General features: G+C 37.8%; 15 protein-coding genes and 1 non-coding gene across 16 annotated transcripts; 5 read left to right on the forward strand and 11 right to left on the reverse strand.

Moving 5' to 3' along the window:
* Positions 1 to 922: 922 nt before the first annotated feature.
* On the forward strand, positions 923 to 1,411 carry M896_120010 (uncharacterized protein; the record flags this gene model as incomplete). Its single annotated transcript, XM_014707341.1, has 1 exon — positions 923 to 1,411. The coding sequence occupies one exon, from the start codon at positions 923 to 925 to the stop codon at positions 1,409 to 1,411; it is 489 nt and encodes a 162-aa protein (XP_014562827.1).
* A 134-nt stretch (positions 1,412 to 1,545) lies between these two features.
* Positions 1,546 to 2,766, reverse strand: M896_120020 (protein kinase domain-containing protein; the record flags this gene model as incomplete). The annotated part of the gene is made up of 1 exon (XM_014707342.1): positions 1,546 to 2,766. One exon carries the CDS (start codon positions 2,764 to 2,766, stop codon positions 1,546 to 1,548), a length of 1,221 nt encoding a protein of 406 aa, XP_014562828.1.
* A 405-nt stretch (positions 2,767 to 3,171) lies between these two features.
* On the forward strand, positions 3,172 to 3,295 carry M896_120030. The gene has a single exon (XR_001377308.1). It is a non-coding gene; the product is annotated as a miscellaneous RNA (non-coding RNA).
* A 142-nt stretch (positions 3,296 to 3,437) lies between these two features.
* M896_120040 (putative transcription regulator protein) lies at positions 3,438 to 5,978 on the reverse strand (the record flags this gene model as incomplete). The annotated part of the gene is made up of 1 exon (XM_014707343.1): positions 3,438 to 5,978. The coding sequence occupies one exon, from the start codon at positions 5,976 to 5,978 to the stop codon at positions 3,438 to 3,440; it is 2,541 nt and encodes an 846-aa protein (XP_014562829.1).
* A 247-nt stretch (positions 5,979 to 6,225) lies between these two features.
* Positions 6,226 to 7,050, reverse strand: M896_120050 (uncharacterized protein; the record flags this gene model as incomplete). Its single annotated transcript, XM_014707344.1, has 1 exon — positions 6,226 to 7,050. One exon carries the CDS (start codon positions 7,048 to 7,050, stop codon positions 6,226 to 6,228), a length of 825 nt encoding a protein of 274 aa, XP_014562830.1.
* Positions 7,051 to 7,068: 18 nt separating this feature from the next.
* On the forward strand, positions 7,069 to 7,584 carry M896_120060 (ubiquitin-like domain containing protein; the record flags this gene model as incomplete). Its single annotated transcript, XM_014707345.1, has 1 exon — positions 7,069 to 7,584. One exon carries the CDS (start codon positions 7,069 to 7,071, stop codon positions 7,582 to 7,584), a length of 516 nt encoding a protein of 171 aa, XP_014562831.1.
* A 29-nt stretch (positions 7,585 to 7,613) lies between these two features.
* On the reverse strand, positions 7,614 to 8,294 carry M896_120070 (putative CDK-activating kinase assembly factor; the record flags this gene model as incomplete). Its single annotated transcript, XM_014707346.1, has 1 exon — positions 7,614 to 8,294. One exon carries the CDS (start codon positions 8,292 to 8,294, stop codon positions 7,614 to 7,616), a length of 681 nt encoding a protein of 226 aa, XP_014562832.1.
* Positions 8,295 to 8,370: 76 nt separating this feature from the next.
* Positions 8,371 to 8,580, reverse strand: M896_120080 (ribosomal protein S21e; the record flags this gene model as incomplete). The annotated part of the gene is made up of 1 exon (XM_014707347.1): positions 8,371 to 8,580. The coding sequence occupies one exon, from the start codon at positions 8,578 to 8,580 to the stop codon at positions 8,371 to 8,373; it is 210 nt and encodes a 69-aa protein (XP_014562833.1).
* A 101-nt stretch (positions 8,581 to 8,681) lies between these two features.
* M896_120090 (triosephosphate isomerase) lies at positions 8,682 to 9,413 on the reverse strand (the record flags this gene model as incomplete). The annotated part of the gene is made up of 1 exon (XM_014707348.1): positions 8,682 to 9,413. The coding sequence occupies one exon, from the start codon at positions 9,411 to 9,413 to the stop codon at positions 8,682 to 8,684; it is 732 nt and encodes a 243-aa protein (XP_014562834.1).
* Positions 9,414 to 9,535: 122 nt separating this feature from the next.
* Positions 9,536 to 12,610, forward strand: M896_120100 (putative exportin 1; the record flags this gene model as incomplete). Its single annotated transcript, XM_014707349.1, has 1 exon — positions 9,536 to 12,610. The coding sequence occupies one exon, from the start codon at positions 9,536 to 9,538 to the stop codon at positions 12,608 to 12,610; it is 3,075 nt and encodes a 1,024-aa protein (XP_014562835.1).
* Positions 12,611 to 12,646: 36 nt separating this feature from the next.
* On the reverse strand, positions 12,647 to 13,210 carry M896_120110 (dephospho-CoA kinase; the record flags this gene model as incomplete). The annotated part of the gene is made up of 1 exon (XM_014707350.1): positions 12,647 to 13,210. The coding sequence occupies one exon, from the start codon at positions 13,208 to 13,210 to the stop codon at positions 12,647 to 12,649; it is 564 nt and encodes a 187-aa protein (XP_014562836.1).
* A 77-nt stretch (positions 13,211 to 13,287) lies between these two features.
* M896_120120 (uncharacterized protein) lies at positions 13,288 to 15,327 on the reverse strand (the record flags this gene model as incomplete). Its single annotated transcript, XM_014707351.1, has 1 exon — positions 13,288 to 15,327. The coding sequence occupies one exon, from the start codon at positions 15,325 to 15,327 to the stop codon at positions 13,288 to 13,290; it is 2,040 nt and encodes a 679-aa protein (XP_014562837.1).
* Positions 15,328 to 15,575: 248 nt separating this feature from the next.
* Positions 15,576 to 17,393, forward strand: M896_120130 (uncharacterized protein; the record flags this gene model as incomplete). The annotated part of the gene is made up of 1 exon (XM_014707352.1): positions 15,576 to 17,393. One exon carries the CDS (start codon positions 15,576 to 15,578, stop codon positions 17,391 to 17,393), a length of 1,818 nt encoding a protein of 605 aa, XP_014562838.1.
* A 35-nt stretch (positions 17,394 to 17,428) lies between these two features.
* Positions 17,429 to 19,078, reverse strand: M896_120140 (putative mitochondrial ABC transporter; the record flags this gene model as incomplete). The annotated part of the gene is made up of 1 exon (XM_014707353.1): positions 17,429 to 19,078. The coding sequence occupies one exon, from the start codon at positions 19,076 to 19,078 to the stop codon at positions 17,429 to 17,431; it is 1,650 nt and encodes a 549-aa protein (XP_014562839.1).
* A 249-nt stretch (positions 19,079 to 19,327) lies between these two features.
* M896_120150 (uncharacterized protein) lies at positions 19,328 to 20,119 on the reverse strand (the record flags this gene model as incomplete). The annotated part of the gene is made up of 1 exon (XM_014707354.1): positions 19,328 to 20,119. One exon carries the CDS (start codon positions 20,117 to 20,119, stop codon positions 19,328 to 19,330), a length of 792 nt encoding a protein of 263 aa, XP_014562840.1.
* Positions 20,120 to 20,224: 105 nt separating this feature from the next.
* Positions 20,225 to 20,956, reverse strand: M896_120160 (zinc finger domain-containing protein; the record flags this gene model as incomplete). Its single annotated transcript, XM_014707355.1, has 1 exon — positions 20,225 to 20,956. One exon carries the CDS (start codon positions 20,954 to 20,956, stop codon positions 20,225 to 20,227), a length of 732 nt encoding a protein of 243 aa, XP_014562841.1.
* Positions 20,957 to 21,015: the final 59 nt, after the last annotated feature.

Here is a 21,015-nt window from a genome sequence, read left to right on the forward strand (position 1 = left end):
TAATATCGACTACCCCATCTTCAATGCTTTTATCTGGTTCAGAGTTAAGTTTATATAGCATCTGTAATATTTCCATACATTTTAGATTTCCAGATACTGAAGATTTGTAAACTTCTCTGGAATAATAAGTGTTGTATTAAATCGAGTATCAAGAATAAGTTCACAATCCTTTAAATAAAGCAAAAGTAGTTTTTTGTACTTCTCTAAATGATTCAATGATCTGATTATACAATTTTTAAACGGAAAAATGTGATTATTTTTGATATCTTGATGTAGTAATTTTATAGTTCCCTCTTTATTTTTGAACGAATCTTGATCGATCATAACGTTATCTATCATATCCAATTTATTCATCCAAATACAACCTACGCATACCATGTACATCTGCATGCATATTGCAAATGTCTTGAGTGTTATCAATCTGTTTATTTCACTTATGTTTATGTATCTCAATCACTTTATACTTTTACATCAATATTCCAATATCTATGAACAAATACAAACTTTCTCTATGTCATATGTATATCTTTCATATTATATAATTGGTTGTTCTACAACTGTGTTATTGAAAATATTCAAATTGTATAACCATATTTACGTATTTAAATAAATTGTATATAGAAGAAAACGTATGGAATAATAAAGATTAAAAGTATGAATCCTGGTTTAAAAATAAAATATAAATTTTAAAAATTCATATTAAACAGTATATAAATCCTTCAAAGATATAAAGTAATATGCATATTAAACTAGATAGTTTGAACAGATGCCAATTTTATGATTTTGATGTATTTCTTACTACAGCATTACTATTATATAAATTTTAAAATACTCAATATCTATACAATAAAACCACATAATTTCTCATTTATTTACTAAATCTTTACGTAATAATTTCAGATTGTAATGTTTCCCTTGGCAAATGCTGAATACGCTTTTAATAGCATATCAGAATGAAAAGGGAACGAAAGCACTGCTTCCATCACTTCGAGAACTTCCTGAAATCATTGAAATTATAACAAAAAGATTCGAAACAATAAAATTGAGTATTGGAGTGAGAAGGCACATTCTTGAGTTGGAGCTCGAAAGAATCAAGTTCATTGCAAAGGAATATGTACATACTCGTATGCAGAAAATACTTTCAGATTTTAATGGAGATGTCAAGTTACTTTCTGACAGTGAAACACGCCTGTATTCTGCATATGTAGACCTCAATAAGCAACGAGGAATTTATATCAACTGCCAATCTGCTCAATATTATGATGAATACGTAGGATTTTGCTGTCTTGATAATGTTGGAAACATACTTATTGATGGCGTGCCATTGAATATGGTCAAAGGCGATGTATTTGTTGCATCACTTAGCAATATCAAAGAATTACTTATCAAAGGGCAGGTTATGCTGTTCTGAAAGAATATATTTCTGAGATTTAAAAAAATATTATACGAATAACATTTGCTAATAAAACGGCTTTATATGTAAATACTGCATAATGGATCATTCGGTTGTACTTGATACCAAATTTATTTTGCTTTTAGGCAATTCTAAGTATTTCTATTCAAATTATTATCATAGGAAATATTACAGACTGATACTTTCCTTCTACTTTCATCAGGATTTTCCTTGATTCTTGAAAGTAGAACTCCTGTCGTAGACATGTGCCTTTGAGCTTTGCTTGAAGGAAAGATCTTTTGCTGAACTCCACTTCTATCATTTTCAGCCCTGGCAATCTCTTCAATTATTGGTTTCTTGTATTTAATGTATGAATGGTTCATCAAAGATTTAGCATCAGGACGTAAAAGATGGCTGGGCTGCAATGCTTTCAGTAAAAAGTCATGTAGATTTTCGTTTTCTTCTATTTGAACACTCTTTGAGTTAATAATCCGTTTCATGTCATCTATGGTAAAAATAGAACTTGGTTTTCCTACAAACTTGTATCCGTTCTCCTTCTCAAAAAAAATATTTGAATTCTTCCCATGCTCTAGCATAAATGCAGGCAAAGATCCAAAAAAACGATGGATCATGCCTATCTGATCCATATTATCCTTCCCTGCAAACAATGGACTACCTGAATAAAGCTCATATGCTATACATGCAACAGACCATATATCGCAACTAGATCCATATGGAATTCCAAGAATCACTTCTGGTGCACGATAATATCTTGACTGTACATAGAAATTCGACTCCTGAGGCGATACTGTTGCTGATCCAAAATCTATTATTTTTACCTTGAATGTTGTATAATCAACTATCAAAATGTTTTCAGGCTTCAGATCACAATGCACAATTCCCATCCTTGAAAGCTGCAGAATGCCATCAAGTATCTGGAAAAGAACAAACTTAAGTGTGCTATGATCCAATCCCTTGAACTTTGTCATCTTCAGAAATGTATATAAATTATGCCCAAGAAGCTCCTCAACAATACATAAATGCTGCTTATACATAAACACATCCTTAATAAGAACAAACCTATCATTCAAATTATTATACATCAATTTATGGAGAATTCTAACCTCATTCATTTCATAATTGTAGTACCTTGGATGATTCTTTACCACTTTTATAGCAACTTCTTCACCATCATCACTTATACACCTAACCACTTGCCCAAATGTTCCTGTACCTAGCATATCAATCACCATATACTTCTCATTCGAGCTCTTCACTAAATGATCTCCCTTTGCCATCACAAGATCAAACTCTGCATTGTCTGCCGTAAGGTTTGTTTTTTCAGACGGATGCGTCAGGATCTTCTTGCTCATCTCCAATTCAAAGGATTCATCTCAATATTTTTTATTACTTTATTCTGCATACCTAACACTTTATACCTCCATATTGATCAAATAGCTAATATAGATATAGTGACTAACCTTCAAAATTCATTTATTCCTTAACCAGCCGCCATGCATAATTCAACAGCTAATGCACTACATCAACATCTACGATACCTATTCATGCTTTCTTGGTTTTCTCTCACACATTATCTCAATGCATTCATCAGAGTTGAATCTCAAAGGGCACACCAAACTTTCCACTTCCTCTCCTGAAACCTCCAATCTTCCTTTCTTGGCATTCTTCGCCTTTTCTTCAGCCTTCACTAGCTTTTGAATCATTCGTACCGGGTGTCCATTCAAATCCATTTTGTATATAAACTAAAATATACACCCCTCCTGTCCTTACGCAGGAGGTCTCTATCAATGACGTTCACACGGAGGTAGAGCAATTGCTAGTTTGGAAATCCAAACCATTGCATTAAATTAGTCCTATGTCTTCCGTGACACAAGGCCATTTACAGCTTGCCTGTAAGTGATATCTTTGGAATTGGCTTAACGCCATTTTAATACTAACATTAACTCAAAAATCCCTCAACAGTCTAAAATCCTTCACAAATATCTATGAAATATGATGTTTAATCAAAAATCACACAAAACATTTACATCCTCCTCAAATATGATTTCAGATTAACATAAAAAATCTCAGATCCAAATACGTACCTCATGGCATAAGTCTCCGGATTCAGAATTACCTTAAGGTTTTGCTCCAAATGCCCTACTATTGGTGCTCTTCTACATCCTCTTTTCATAAAAGGACCTTCTACTTTACTATCTAGACAAGACGCTAAGTGCTCAAATCTCTTCACATACTCGTTCCAATTATAGCCCGGCTCATGCTTAATCATTTTGATTTCTAAAAAATCATTCTCTTTCCTAAGACTATACAGTCCACTGCTTGTCTCCGTTCCTTTCAAGTCACATGGATTCAGATACTTATTCTCAACCAACGAAATAATCCCCTTCTCTATTCGGGATATCATCTTCTTCAGGTTGTATAATCTAAATCCCTTACACTTCGTAATTTCACGAACTCCTTCCTCAAAACTATATCCATCAATCTCCTTCTTCATAAAATCAGTACACAGATCCATCAACTTCATATAAGTCTCCTCTTTTTCTTTGCTATCTATCTCTTCACTAATAATCCCTTCAAAAATCATTCTTTTTACCTCAGCTATTCTTTCATAGGCAAAAATAACAAATCTATATATACAAAACAGTGAAAACTCAGAAACAATCCTGAAGTCCTTATGCATATACTTCTCAAACACTTCATTCAGCATACTCAGCAGATCTTCCACAGCTGTCTTCTTATTATCAGTTTGACTAGTTTGAATATAAGCCTCACATAAACGTTTTACATCATTCAATACCTCATAATCATCGATATACACACACGCTCCTTCACCAGCACTTTCAACGATGCTTTTCATCGTAAAAATCTCCTTCTCACTTGCTTTATACGACGACCCAACCGCATCCAGCGCTTTGTAATAGTTCCTTTCAATCACTTCTTTCCACACTTTCCTTCGCTCCCTCACACAAAACCTTAGCTTTTTATTCATCATGTACAATCGCTTTATAACTATTGGAATAGCTATCTGCGGCTTCATCAAAATCCCTTCAAGTACCTCCGCTGCAGACCGTCCATAAACTCCCTTCAAAACCTCCTTCATCACTCCAGGTGACATTCTTATATCCTTTATTCCAATCTCACACTCCTCGTTACTTGCAAGAACCTGCTCAAGCACACTTACAAAGTACTGTATCCTCTCAATCGCCATGTCCGCCTCAGATATCTCATCTTCAATTCGGAATAGCGCCTCCTCATGCACATTCCGCTTCAGAAACACATAATTCGAATCTTCAGATTCAAACTTAGGACAGCTTATGCATGTAAAGTTAAGAACTTCCTTTGCAATCCCCTCCTGGTACCTGTTGCTCTTGATTTCATCCACAAGAATCTTGTACGATCCATCTTCCATCTTATATCTATCTGTCTTATGCACTTCTTTCCCAACCTCTGCATAATTAATAAACTCTTTAAATCCCCTCACCAGTTCCTCATTCCTTAGCAATGGCTCTACAAGCGCCACCAAATCCCTCTCACTAATAAACTTTTGATTAAAGTAATTAATGCATTTTAGGAAATCATCCAGGAGATTCTTATCTTTCAGCACGTCCTTAATCCTTTGTAGAACATCCTTTTCGCCACTAATTCCCACTCGCTTCAATGGAACAAAATTCTTTTCAAAGTCCTCGCAAAGATCTGGACTCTCCCACAACAAGCTATTGACCTCCGCCTTCATTCGGTCAAACAGTCCACTCTTCACTTGATGTGACTGTAACAGCTCTACAAAAGATCTATATATGCTTGGATTCTGGTGGTATCGCTTCTTCACTTTTTGTATAAACTCATGCGCTTGCTTGGCCTTCATCTTCTCATATTCCTCTACCTTCCTAAACCCAGAGCTTACCTCCTCAGGTACTTCTTTTCCGCTTTGCGCATCATGCACGTTAGTAAATCGACTCATTACAGGGGCCTTGGCATTCTGACTTTCATCAACCCTGTACTTCGCATACACCCCATCGCTTTCTACCGCCTCTTCACTCATAAACACCGCAGTCATCACATCCTCTACTCCCTGTTTGCTTCCTTCATTCAATCTTTTTCGCTTACGATGCTTCATACTTGCATTCACACAAGATCCATCTTCCATATTCCTCAGGTACTTCGGAAGATATCCATTAAAACGCACAACAAGATGTGGCTTTGCTTTCAGTATCTCCCTTACATTCATGCATGCTTCTTGCGCATCAATCTTCCCAAATTTGAAGTCCTTCATTACCTCCACAAACTTATCATACACATCCATATTATTACAATACTCCTCCCGGATTCTATTCAAATACGAAATCGCTTCGTTCAGATCCACCTCGGCTTGCTGTCCCTTTCGAAACAACAGCTTCTCCACTTCTCTCCCACTCACAGATCTTCGTTCATGCGAATCTTCCCGAGCACTTGCCCTCCAGCATTCCTTTCTTCCATCCAAATCCTCGCCGTCCCCATCAACTATTCCCGAATCGCTCCAATGCTCTTCATTCTGATTACTGAGGCACTTATCATGGCTCCTTGGCATGGAAGGGCACTGTTTTTTATACAAATTTGTTTATCAATTTACACAATTAATAGCACCTTACATTTTCAATATCAACATCCATCTTTATTCATGCATTTTTAATTTTATGGCCTTTCAAAAATCATATCCCTAGCTTCATAAGCACAATCAATCGGTTATGTACTTAATCAATAGTCTACTTTATCCACTTCCATGCACCTAATCAATCATCTACTTTATCCACTTCCATCAAGTACATCACTCATCCTTATGATATATATTCATATTCAACTCCTGCATATCTGCTCTTGCCATCATCCGAATAAAATATCAATTCAAAACATCTTTTGCATAAAAATCCCTTCTTATCAGGCAGGATCGGGTCATTCCAGACCTTTACCACCGCATTGCTTTTCATGCAACACTTACACAGCTGTGCCCTTCCAAAAAGACTCTTCACTGATAAATATCCATCCACTCTCCTATGGCAAAAAAACATCTTCGATATCCTTATAACCTCCTCAAATCTACCATCATAAAAATATATCTCCTCAGTCATGCTATTCAAACACTTTCCAATCTCAACATTCCAGTCGCTTGTATCAAACACTCTCGTTTGGAACAGCATCATCGAAAACCTAATCGAATCTTCATCCATATTCTTCAGATACAAGCGCTTACCTATTGCAAAAAACATCTTGTCTGATATGCCATCTCGTCCTTTTAGCATTGCCCCAAAGTCCGATAAAAGACACTTCCCAGATACTGTAAACCTCGAAACCATCTCAGACCTAATAAAACACTGGCCTTCATAATACACGTTACTAGGTCTATCTTCTTCTGTCACATTCCACTTACTTGCCTCTATCATCTCCTTCGGCAGCATACATTCATCCAACCCATTCATAAATCCCTTTGGATATATTATCCTGTGGTTTGTAGAAAACATCTGGTCCCACTCAATTGGATATGTTCTTTCAGCTACCACAAGGCTGTACGTCATCTTCTTCATAGATCTTTTCCTTTTTTCAACGCTTTTTCCAGGCGCAATCTCAACAGCCCATCGTACCCTATCTAAATAATTCCTCTCCATGCTCAGGGCTTGTCTCATATGATCGTAAAGGCCATAAACTGCGAAGACTTGTACATAGATGATCAATTCAACAGCATAGATGAACTCAAGCATCTCATCAAGCACAAGTACGGCATTGCCGTAGAATCCCAATGCATAGTGCCAAATGGAAGATTATACATCCTTGGTATATTCGATAACATTCACGTTGCATTGCAAGAAGAAGCTCAACAAAATCCATTTGCACAGTTTGGATGTCCTGATTCAGTATTCAACACATTGAGAGATAAAGGCATGAACAACGAAGTTATAGAAAAATACATATTACCTCATAAACAAGACACCAATCCAACAAACAGCATATCAGTACCCCAAGTCAACATTCAGAAAGCCCTCCAGACTGCACTCAAACTAAATTCATCTCAATATTTCTCCATAAAAGATATAACAAAATCAATCGATGACGAGGTAAAAAAGCTAATCATAGAAAATACCAAGCAGTACATCCAATTGATAATCAACTCTTCAGAAACAGACACTCATAAAAATGCATAAACCCCACAATCAAATCACACTCTGTTTATTCAAATCTTCAACTCTTCCAAAGACCAAACTGCAAACGAAGCAATTAAATCATTTATTACTCCACTTGCTGTATTCAATTTAAAAACACCATCAGGAAAGCGAGCGCCTTCTTTTAACTCCACAAACACATCAGCAAGCTCTGATGGATCAAAGTAGTCGTTAAAGAGCCCAACCTTACGCATCTTGTGATTTACATCTTCTTCAAGGCCAATTTCCTGCTGTCTTGCATCTTTCCAGCATTTAACTTTTCCTAAAGCTATCTTTTCTGCAGGATTCAAAATACACTCTGAACCCATCGCCTGTATCTCCTTTATTCGATCCTTCACAAGCATGTCACTCTTAAATCCAAGTACCTCAAAGACAAGTTCCTCAAATGCCTCGAGATAGTCATTGTACTTTTCAGTATCTCCTTGAAATTCATCCTCATCCCGTGAAAATGCCCGAAAAAGTGTTCTACGGATCTTACACTCTTTCTCCACTGCCATGTCCTCAAAAGTCGGCTTGATGTAGTTTACTTTACGGAGCATTGTTCCACACTCAGGACATGGCGCCTGCCCTTTGCTGAATATCCTGAAAATGCACGATTCACACATCTTATGGAAACACGGGCTAACATACAACACTATGTCAGGATTGAGATACACATCACTCCTGCAAACAGGGCATCGCCTATCCTCCATCCAGGGCATGCATTAAGCACAATTTTACATACTAATTCAATACTCATGTTGAACACAAAAACACTAAACGATTTATTCAAACGGCCTCATCCGCTCTTATCTTCTCAAGTATCAGCCCGTCACCAAGGCCAGACTTTCTGATCGCCCCAGAAATGTCATAGATTCTCACGTTCCCAGTAATCTGTCCATACTGATCAAGCATTGCCAGCGTCAGCTGTACGGATGCCTTGTCTGATGAAGAAATCGCTGTCTTTCCTATCGAGCATATTCTTCTCTCAAATGCCATTTTCAGGGCATGGATAATTTTGCACTTAACATTAGGCAATAAAGAAGTAAAGCATAAACATCATATACTTGATAATTCTTAGAGTGCACAGAGAACAACAGTTATTGTGCAGACGAAAGTTCACTTGATATCATGCAGAAGTCCATATTCTGAGATGCACCTCCAACCAGGAATCCATCAACATCCTCAACCTCAAGAATCGTTTGGCAGTTTAGCATAGAAACAGACCCTCCATAAACAACTCGTCCCTCAAAGCCTGCTTCACTTCCCCAAGCCTTTATTTTGCATATCACTTCCTTTATTTGAGAGTTGGTGGGAATTCTGTTTGTTCCTATTGCCCATACTGGCTCATATGCAATGTCAATATTTGTGCATCCCCGTATCACCCTCTCCAGACAGTGTAGTTGGTGTTTTATTACATCTAGATATTGTCCACTTTCCCTGTCATCCAAGCATTCTCCAACACACAGGACTACACTTAGGCCCTCTTTACACGCATTCCTTATTTTTGAAGCAATCACCTGCGAATCATCGCCAAAAAACCTTCGTCTTTCAGAATGCCCTATTATTACATACTCTACGCCCATTTCTTTGAGCATAGAGGCACTGATCTCTCCTGTATATGCTCCATCATTGAACATGCTGCAGTCCTGTGCACCAACCTTGATGTGTGCAGGAAACCTTTGCTTTGCTGTCTGAATATACACATAAGGAACTGCGATAAATGTATCGTTGTTCAGAAAGAAGTTGTGCTTAAAACCCTTGATGATGTCGAATGTCTTTAGCGAGGCGTACATTTTCCAGTTTCCCCCAAGAAGCTTTCTTCTGCCCATGCACACGTATCAACAAACATTTTAATAAGCGCGAGAGGAGGGCGTTGTTAATGCATGATGGATGGATGGATGCAGGCGTAAAGTTGCAAAATCAAATATATTTTTTCAATGGGCAGCCCAAAATGGAACGCATTCTGGACTTGGAGAAGGAGTTTGATATCGCTGCATTCGATGAGGTTGTTAAGAGTGCAAATTGCTCTGATAATGTGAAGAAGACAGCAGCAGAGAGGATCTTGATGAAATTCAAAGAGCTTCCAAATGCATGGACAAAGGTCGACTACATACTGAATAACAGCTCGCTTCAGGAAAGCCATTACGTCGCTCTGCAGCTGCTGGAAAGCATTATAAAGACAAAATGGTCTCTTTTTGATGAAGCAATGAAACAAGGACTCAGGATGTACGTATTACAACTTGTAATTGAGAAGTCAAAAGTTCGGAGCAAGGAGGTATATGTGATACAGGAGTTGAACACGATCCTGGTTGAGATTGCAAAGAAGGATTGGCCAAGAAGGTGGCCGACTTTCATATCTGATCTGATCAACGTGTCTCAAAGCATTAGCATGGAGGTTTGTAGAAACAGCCTTAAGATCCTAAAGAGGCTGAACGAAGAGGTTTTTATATTTTCTGAGGACAGCATTACAACAGTAAGGAAGAGAGTACTGCGGAACCAGCTGAAAATTGAATTTACAAACATATTTGGATTTATAAAGACGATTCTCGAGTACTCAAGAAGCAGCGAGATGGACGAAAGCCTTCTAGAAGCAACACTCGAAACATTTCAGTGCTTCTGTGGATCTATGCCTCTTGAATTTATTTTCTTAACAGAGATTATAGGCTTGATTCTAGAGCACCTGAACTCTATGCACAGCACTGCATGCTTGAAGTGTCTGATTGAGATAGTCGATCTTGGAAGAGATACCAAACTTGCAAGAAGCCATGAAGTTGAAAATGCAGAGAAGGAAAATATATTATTGATACACGGGCAGTGTGTGGTGTTTCTTGGAATGTACTTTGCAAAGTTCAATCAAGAGAAGATATACGAGGTGTATGGCGGAATGGACAAGGCAGAAAAGGCATTTGTGCTGCGATTTGCACAGCTGCTTTCTTCGCTGTATGAAGTTCATATGGGACTACTTGAAATGAAGGATGCAGTGAATACAAAGACTGGACTCGGATATTTGATACAAATGTCGAAGATCAACAGCATGAATGTTTTCTCAACTACATTTGAAATGTGGAACAAATTTGTGTTTGATTTGTACTCAGAGTATCCATTTGCAACCCAGGACTCAGGAAAGAGACTGAGAAGATTTGGATATATAGGAATTCTGAACCAGCTCTTGGGGACTCTGGTAGACAAGATGCCACGTCCAGAAGAGGTTTTTGTGATGGTGGATGAATACAACGAGGTGATCAGGAAGAAAATGACAGACACCGACCAAATTGAATTTTATAGGAAGATGAGAGGATGCCTGTATCACCTGGCTTTCCTTATTGAAGAGGACATGAAAAAGTACTTTATTAACAAGATTGGATTTCAACTGGATGATAAAGAATGGGATTGTAACTACCTCAACAAACTATGCTGGGCAATTGGATCAATATCTGGTTCGTTTTCAGAAGTTAATGAAAGAGAGTTCTTTGTTAACATCCTCAAGTATCTGCTTGCATTGTGTGAGATGAAGTCTTTTAAGACTGATAAGGCAGTTATTGCATCGAACATTATGTTCATTATTGGGCAGTACCATCGCTTTCTTCTCCATAATAAAAGCTTCCTAAAGACAGTTGTAAAGAAACTGTTTGAATTTATGGATGAGGAGCACGAGGGAATCAAAGACATGGCATGTGATAACTTCTTTAAGATAGTTGAACGATGTCCTATTGAGTTTCTTACTCAGAGGGAAAACGACGAGGTGTTTATCCTGTATATTCTAAGAAACCTGACAGGAATAACAAGGACATTGGAGTTCTATCAAAAACGAATAGTCTATGAAGCACTTCTTCTAGTGATAAAGGAGGTGCCAAAAACAAAGGACTACAATGTAAGAATATTGAGCTATGCAGATCTTCTGCTATCTTCTGTGCTGAGCTTCAATATGCTTTCTGATGAGCATATTAATAGATTACCTGAAATTATATCAAACATGGAGGATGTGAAAATGGTTTCACACATCCTCAAATCACACACATTAACGTACAAGCTCCTTCCAGAGACATGTGCTTCTAGTTATTCACATGTGTTTCCTAGGTTGTTCAGCATGTTTGAGATATGTAATAGGATAGTGCTTGAGCAGAGCGAAGGAGTGATTTTTGCAAATGCCAAGCTTGTGAAAGCTGAAATAGTGGAGTTATTTACAACGGTTGTTGAGTCCAAGTTTGTTCAGGTAGACTTTGTAAATATGCTCTGTGAGAAGATTGTTTTTGATTATAAAAGCAATTCGGTGTATAAAGAACCTGCGATTCTGAATCTGGCTGCAAGTATAGTACGAAATGCTGAAAACGACGGCTCGGTTATGTATTTCCAAAGAGAAACATTTATGATTTCTACACTTATAGAGCCGTCCATTCCGTTTTTAATGAAGGCCGATGAAAACCTGGAAATAGCAAGAGGATATCTGTCTTTGGTAGAGAGTATGCTGCTTGTTTCATTCAACACATTCTTTTCATCAATATTCAACCTTGCATCATTCAGGCAAATATACAACACATTCTTATATACACTGATATGCATACGAGATGTTTCAGATATGTCTCTTAATTGCCTTACAATTATATTCAGGAAATGCTACGAGCAGAAGCTCTTTCACTTCTTCACACAGAATTATATCTGTACGCTAGAGAATATTCTTGGGATTATCTTTGATAAGGACATGAAGTACAACTTTGATCAGCAATGCTTGTTGCTTGCATTCATGATTAAGATAAGCAGGGACATTCCTAGCCTTGATGGTGTCAATCCAAACCTCAAAATGCTTTCAGAGCACATAGTAAGACTCTTTACAAAATCATTTCCAAACATAACTCAGGGATCAATCAATGTGTTTTCTGTAGGACTTTTTGAACTATGCGAAGATCAAAATGTATTTAAGGAGCATGTGGAGGATTTCAGAGTCAAGGTCTATGAGTTTGGTACGGATGAAGATTTACAGGAGGAAATTGATCTTAAGAATGAAAGAATTGCAATATGTAGAGCATAGTTTAATAACGATCTTTAGATTTACGTGTATTGGCATCTACTCGCACACAATCAAAAAGATTACAGTTAGAAAAATAGCTATACAATAATAAATATTGCATCCATTTAATCTTATTTCTTTGATTTGTTTTCTTAATGAGTCTATAGTCGAATTGTTATATATGATCCTCTGTGCAAGCATTATCTTCTTTTCAAGTGGAATCTGCATTGCCATCCTCTCGTTCAGATAACTCATTTTCTTTCCTCTTTCAATTTGTAAGTTTTTATTACATACCACAATCACCGTATAAAACAAGCGATGCAGTCCCAGCTCAAAAAGAAGCGGAATTTCTATAAAAACTACAGAATGTCCTTTAATGAATAGCCATAATACACTCAGTATCACCTGCAAACAGATCCTCGGCATCATTCGCCTTGTATGCGACATCCTAAACCTCTTGTCTGTAAAAAACCTCTTTCGAATGCATTCAACGTTAATGTCTTTCAATATTTGATGTGTTACTTCGTCTGTGTTAATGGTGGCAAATCCCCTATCTCTCAGCATCTCAAGCATAGTGGTTTTTCCAGTACCCACTCCTCCTGTTATTGCAATAATTCTCATCTACTAGGGCATGGAGAAATATCAGCTCATTCTCATTGTATACCTAAAGCTCTTGATTGTTTAATAAACTCACAAAATCATTTAATTCTTCTTTTCTCCTTAACTTTGCCCAGCTTGATTCGTTGGAAATTCAGAATCACAGGAAGCTCTTTAATATCAATCTCTTCAATATCATCGATAAGTGACATCAGAACATCAACAATCTTGATCTCTTCATCATTCAAATCGTTTAACTCCAAGCATACCATTATCATATACATAAAATGCTGGTAATTTGGCTTGAATAGCTCCTTGGATGCCATCACAACCTTTTCAAATAGTGCAACCAGCAGAGAAGATGATAGTGTCTCCACAAACGAAACCTCACTACAAGATATAAATGCATCCAAGTCCGTATTCGATCCACTTATGACTGCTTCTACCGCTTTTTCAATCAGTCCTTCGGAAATCAGGTTTTTTACCTCATTTTGCTTTGTAAAAGAATCATGGAGCTCCCCAACTGCCTTTCTAATGTCTTTCAAATGATCTTCATCGTGCATTAGACGGATCTCGTTGATCATTTGCACCCGTATCTCGTCCATTGCTGCCTCAATCGTCGGAACCATCACTTCAATGATCATTCTCTTAGCACACTCCAATATCTTATTATCATCAGGCACATAATCCTTCATCTTTGTTTTTATTTCCTTCACAGACCCCAAAACACGTGAAGTTTCATTCTTTAGCATCTCCTGGACTCCTACCTTGGCTCCACTATCATTGATTTTACAAAGCATTTCAAAAATCATATTAAACCTCGCCTCATTATTCGCTTCAATCATATTCATTCTTTCTTCTCCATCTCTCAGCTTCATAAGAATTTGATCAATCTTCTCATTCCATTTCTTATCCATCTTCTCATTTATAAAATCACATGAATCATTCAATTTATCAATAACATAAGGCCGATGCTTGTCAAAACACTGAGCATCATCCTGGTCTTCATGCATGCGATTCTCTGCTCTTTCTCCATTTCCATCACTCTCTTTATACTTCTCTTTACTCTTTACTACTGCATCGTTGCCATTTAATTGCTCAGCTTTCAATTGATCTCTATCTTTACACAACTTCACACTCTTATCATCACACTTCACTGCCTTAATGCTTTCATTTATGCCGCCCTCTTTTATATCTTCAGCAACAATCGATGCAATACGTATCACATTCTTCTTAATCGATGCACTAAGGTACAGCATATCTCCTGGAATATGAATCTCATTCACAATCACAAGCTTTTGATTGCTTACCTTCAAAGCATACAGCCAGCCATCAACACACAGTGCTGCATAATCACCAATGGAAAACATTCTAAAAATCTGCCCAGTGCTTCGGATACTCATCTGATGAATCATTGCCTGGTTCTCGTTCAGCAAGTAAAGCATTCGTGTCTTCGAATTTAACACTAAAAATCCCTTCTGTATTCCACAGACACTGTCTCCTTCAACACACAGATTCTTTCCATTGTCCTTCAGCAGCCTGCCTCCAGCATTCATGAATAAAATAGAATTCGCATAAAATACATTTGTGCCTGCATCTTTTTTGGCATTCGCCAGGAACATTCGTCCTTTAAGCCCTTCAGCATCGCGGACAATCATATTTACATGATAATTGCCATTCTTCGACGAAACATACAGGACCTTGTTGGCATGCTTAACCACATGTACAACATTCCTTGAAATCGTATACCTCTCTTCAGAAGGATAGCGATTATTTGCCATCAACGAATACTGCAGCTTGTTGCATGTGTCCAGAGTTATAAAATACACTTTTTCATCAACTTTGTAGAAAAATGCCTCCTTCAGTGGAAATGGAAGAAATATATATGGGAAGGATTGGTTAGGCTCAAACATAAGGCTTCGTCCATCGACTGTATAGAAGAAAAACCCTCCCTCAATCTCCACTATAGGGCAGCAGGGATATTTCGATGAATCTGCCTTGAATACAAAGCCATGCTCATGTACAATCTTGATCTCAGATTTGCTGCACTCCTCAGACTTGTCTTGCTTTAGAATACTTTTTAGATCCTTCCTTTGTGCCTGCAAATTCTTCTTGACCACTTCCTCAATTCTCTTATCCATTGAGGGCTTCGTCCATCCAGAATAAATCTCGGCACTCCATACACCATCCATATCTATTCGAAGTAGGCTTCATCTGATTTAAACAAGCAAATCCATCATTTTCATATTACTATCCAATATTGCAAATATTCTTATTTAATTATCATTTCTTCTTAGTATGCTTTCTATTGCTGGCCCTTCATATTGCTCTACCTATGAATAAACAACATGAAACAATTGCTCAAAAGGCACAGATGATCAAATAACAAATGCCTATCAAGATAGAACCTCTACTTGCATCATTCATCTCTTCAACAAGAGATCTTTCAGGAAAAAATCAAGAAGATGCCATAATTAAGGAAAGACGTAGGATTGCCTGCTCTAACGAATCGGAGCCACATGTCAGATATTCTAACATTCTAAAGACAATATATATACAAATGCTTGCATACAAGATTAACGATATTGACTTTGTAAAGGCATGCGACTCAGGAGTCCAGAGAATCAAAAGCGCTGGGTACCTGGGACTCATGGCCATAGACGGCAGTGAAAGCATAGTTATGGCAATTAACACAATCATGAAGGACTTAAGCAGCAAAGAATCGCGAAATAATGCATTGACTGCAATATGCAATTTGAATAACAACAACCTCATACTAGACAACTTAATGAGATATGTTTGTCCAAACAATATTCAGGATCCATTCCATAAAAAAGCGCTGGTTGCATACCACAAGCTCCATCCAAACTCAAAGGTAAATATAGTAGGAAAAGAACATTCAGATATTTACATTAAGGCACAGATAGTTGTTGATAAGTTCATGCGAACAGGAAATATCGATGCCACTGAAAACGACATTCTATTTTTAATCTCTCTTTTTACAAAAGCAGATGATCCATTCCTAAAGGTCAAGCTCATTGAGATTTTCGGCATTTTACATTCTAAGGATCACCTCAGCATGAACCAGGCATTTATAAACTCTATGGATGCAGTGATCATCCCGCCAAAAGATAAGATTCGTCTCCAAATAGAAATAGCTCTTTCAATAGAAGCAACTATCCTTCTTCTCAAAGCAAATAAATGTACACCAAAGACAGAAGCATTCGTGTTCAGGCTCATTGAATCCCAAAATCCAAACTCAAGGCACTTCGGATTTCAAATAGCAAGAGTATATAAAATACACAGAGAAATAGCAATCGATCGCTGCATAAAATTAGGGCTTCACAACCACGAGTGCCTTAAAACTCTCATAGCACTAATAGGCAAAAGCAACCATAAGGCAATATACAAACGAAAGGATGAAATAATATTTCATATGGAGAAGGACACAGTAAGTAGGAAGCAAATAAATAGCGCAATAGCTGCTGTGTTTTCAAAGATCGCCATTCATGCAAAGGATGATCTTCTTATAAAGATATATCAGGAAGTCCCAGAAGTGTGTTTAAGCACTCCGCTTGATAAGAACATTCCAAAAGACTGTATGCTTAAGTTATTCAATAGAATATGCATCACAATTAACAGTAGATACTTTCCGCTGATATACCAGCTTCTGCATGCAGATATAAAAAATGAGAACTTCTACAATGTGATTTTCGAAAGGCACCTCAACATACTCGCAATCAAACGAAGCAATCCACATGAAATTGAAACACTTGGGAAACTGCTCGACTGTATGTTTTTGTATGGCGTTCCTGCTCAGAACCGTGAAATCCTGATATCTAAATACAAAGAAGTACAGGGTTACCATGACTCCATTGATATCCTCAATATGATGCTGGATACAATATACCTGCTCAATGTAAAAACAGATGATCAGGTTGTACACATCTTTGGAAAATATTTTATTTACCTTTCATTACATTTACATAACAAGAAGGAAATTGCAATTAAGCACGATCCTGACCTAAGAATAAGAATGATCAGCCAAAGTATAGATATCAACAAAACACAGGAAATCCGATCAAATGAAAGCATAATATCCACTTATTCTGCTGAGAATTTGAATACTTTGGAAATAGAAGTATTTGTTGAAGAGCATTCGCATGCAGTTCATATCGGTCTGAATTCAATATTGATATTGGAGTGACAGAGCACTGATACATCCATGATATAATACAATAACTAATCAAGATGGAGCGACTTCGGAAATTTCTCAATGATATTTGGATTATTGCAAATCACTAAAAATGTTTTGTGTGAGAACTTTGGACTCAGTATAATGTCTATTAAGAGGGTTGCAGACGAGCTGTCGAGGCTACTAATGGGCTCATCAAAAAGATATATAAACGAATCTTTCAACATTGCTCTTGCACAATACACCTTCTGCCTCAGACCCCCGCTTATCAACTCACCTCGCTCACCAACAACAGTGTTGTATCCAGAGCTCAGCTTCAGTATCTCCTTATGGATGTTGAGCCTGCGGCACTCTTCAATTATCTCGCTGTAGCTTTTTTCATTGCCATATCTAAGGTTGTTGTACACAGTGTCATCAAAGAGATCCGCCCTTTGCGGAATGTACGATATCAACGACCGATACGATTTCATCTTTATCTTAGAAATCGGAAGTCCATCGATAAAGATTCCCCCTTCCATCGGGGACATCAATCTCAAGATGAGCCTGAAAAGAATACTCTTGCCCGCTCCGTTTCTTCCATGAACAACAATCTTATCTCCCTTCTTAATCATAAAGTTTAGCTTGTTGATAACAACAGAGTCGTTTACAACAATGCTCATATTCTTGAACTCTAGGTTGTCATGGAAATAATCCACGTCATAGTGCTCTTCATTATCAGACACTCTATCCTCTTCTAGGTACCGAATCGCCATAAGCCCGTTGAGCATTGCAACCCTGAGCTTTCCATATATCTTAGATGTGTTCTCAACAGACTTATCGTAGTCTGCTATCAATGAGTACATATTTCTCAGTTGAATTCCATCACCATTTCCATACTTACATAAAATAACAGCAATCACAAACATCGATGTCCTGAAAAGAAGGTTGTGGACCGTTTCAATAATCGTAAGCACCCTCTTCATATGCACAAAGGCAGCTCTCCACGGGTTGATCCTCTCTTTAAAATTGAACGTCTCCTGCGTCTCTGTCTGGTAAGCCTTGATTGTTTCGTAGTTCAGCAGTATTTCATAGACCTTCTTGTCCATCTGAGTCTTTGCATCATTCAACTCCTGCCTGCATTTCAATATAGCAAATGTGCCCTTGATATGGATAACAAGTCCAACTGCAAGTAACCCCAGGCATATTCCAAGATACAGCATTCCGTATCTTATGTGTATTCTGTACAGATCCATTCCTATGTAAAAAAGACGTCCTATTATATCCATAAACACAATCTTCACCATCTTTGACAGTCCTTCAACACCCTTCGAGATCGAGTACTGTGACTTTCCACTGCTCATGTCAAACCTTCCTGGCTTCTCATTGTATATGATGTTCATTATTGCCCGTATGGACGCCTTCATCTGGAACTGCCCAATGCTGCTTTCAAATAGAATGTCGGTCGTTCCTTCAATCATCATAATTGATATCCGGTAAAAAAAGATCCTCACAACTGCATCCAGCAGATTTCCATACTCCTCAAGCTCAAATATTATGTCAGACACCATCTTGTACAGAGCACCTCGGATAACAATCGAAATCATCATTAGAAACAACACATGTGGTGCTGCGACAACCTCTTGGGAATAGTACCTCATACAAAGCTGGAAAATCCCAGACCCAGAAATTTTTCTCTCTCCCTTGCATTCCTTTCCCATCTGAATTGTGCATTGGGCTTGAATAATGGCACCTAAAAGGAGAAATCATCGTTATTTTAATGCTATGCTTGATGCAATTGACAAAAACAGTCCAATCAGCTTGCCTCAGGTAGAAGTATTAAAAGCCAAAAGGAGGCTTGCCATCACACTATCCTTTTCATATCTTATCTTTCCATTGGCACAAATCCTCGCTAATCGTTCATTAGTGCATTACAGAATTCTTCGGTTTGACAGCATCAGTAAGCAGCTTTAGTACACAATCCTAAACATCATCAAAAGCTCAGAGCCAAGCCTCAGAAGCTCTTCTCCCTTTGCCTTCTTGAACTTCTTCTTCAATCCCAGAACTATCTCCTTGGACTTCCGAGGTAAGTACGAGTGGAATAGGCTGTTTTCCTTGATTATCAGATCTAACAAAAATTCAAGAGTCACTGCCTTAAGGTCATCTGGAAAAAAAAGTACATAAGGTTTTCCTATACTTTTCTCCATTATCAACAGGATGGTTGGCAGGAGCTTGTCTCGAATCAGCTCTTTTATCTTCTCATCTTCGTTCAGCTTACTGTTCTCTTCATCAATATCCATAGGCTCTATTCCTGTGTAAATTCCTAGGATCTTGATCTTCAGCTCTTCATAAGACAGACCTTGCATCAGAATGGACTCAACATTATAGCACTTCGATTTCAGATAAAACGCTTTGTCGTTTGTCAAAACAACCGGATGGATTTGCTTCGATGCAAAGTTCAAGATTTTGTCATCATTATTCTGCACTTCCGATATAAGCTTACTTCCATCAACAACATCCATGCTGTTGTCCTTCAGCTTTCCTTCAAGCTCGGTGATCGATGCATTGTACACCTTCTCAAGAAATCGAATTGCCTTTCTAGCCTCGGTCATCTTACTCTTATTATGATCTAGCTCTTGTAGAACAACCTTCGATATAGACATCGCAACATCTATTGGAAACTCATCTTCATACAACTTTCTAATCACATCTAAATGCAGCATAAAAACATTCGTATCCGGAACAATCGAGATTCTCAACATAAAGGGTAGAAAAACACAATCCAAACACATTCAAACTTTAATCATTCTTTCTTGGCACTCAGCCTCCCGCTTTAAGTGTATAATCTATTATATTCACCAAAGCATTCAAACTGCACCTTGCTCTCTGCACGCCATAACCATTGTGTTATAAGAGCCACAGAATGGACACCGGTTGTACACAATCCCAGCTACTGCCTTAGAAGGATTACCACAATCGCGGCATTCAATAGAGCATAGATCCGCTACACCACTAAGAATCTCTGCATCGTTGTATACAAGACTCCTAATCTTGGCATCAACCACTGAAACATCTCCCATTGGCTTCGAACATATAGGGCATGTGTATGTTTTCTTCATGTAGTCTATAAAACAGCTTTCATGCATGCTATGTCCGCATCTGAGGAGCACAAGGACTTCTGTACATTCATGCATCCCTTCTGCACATATTGGACAGTTTCTTCCTGTTGCGTTCTCTACATGAATATGCTCTCTTGATCCGTTTATCAGAAGGCATGTCTGGCAAACATCACAGTGGAACGTATCCTGTACATTTCCTCTTCTACACACCTTGCATTGTTCACAATGGAAAATCTTATCTCCAGAGCTATCCCAAAGGTTGCATTTGTTACAATAATACTGGGATGCCTCTGTGTCACATGATAAGCACTTCTGTGAGACTTGTTGCATAGTTTTACACTTTATGCACTGCATCTTTAATATCTCGTATCTATTGGATTTATGCATCTCATTCATATCGTGACATAATCGGCATGGATATGCTTTTCTGCAACACTCAAATATTAACAGGTTATTGTTTGAATAATGTTGACAAGCCATTTGGTTTATACAACAATACTTTGCGTTTTATTCAAAATGTTTCATGTGATGCTTTGCCT

Source organism: Ordospora colligata, assembly GCF_000803265.1.
Source record: "Ordospora colligata OC4 chromosome Unknown contig_12, whole genome shotgun sequence".
NCBI classification, from domain to species: Eukaryota; Fungi; Microsporidia; family Ordosporidae; genus Ordospora; species Ordospora colligata.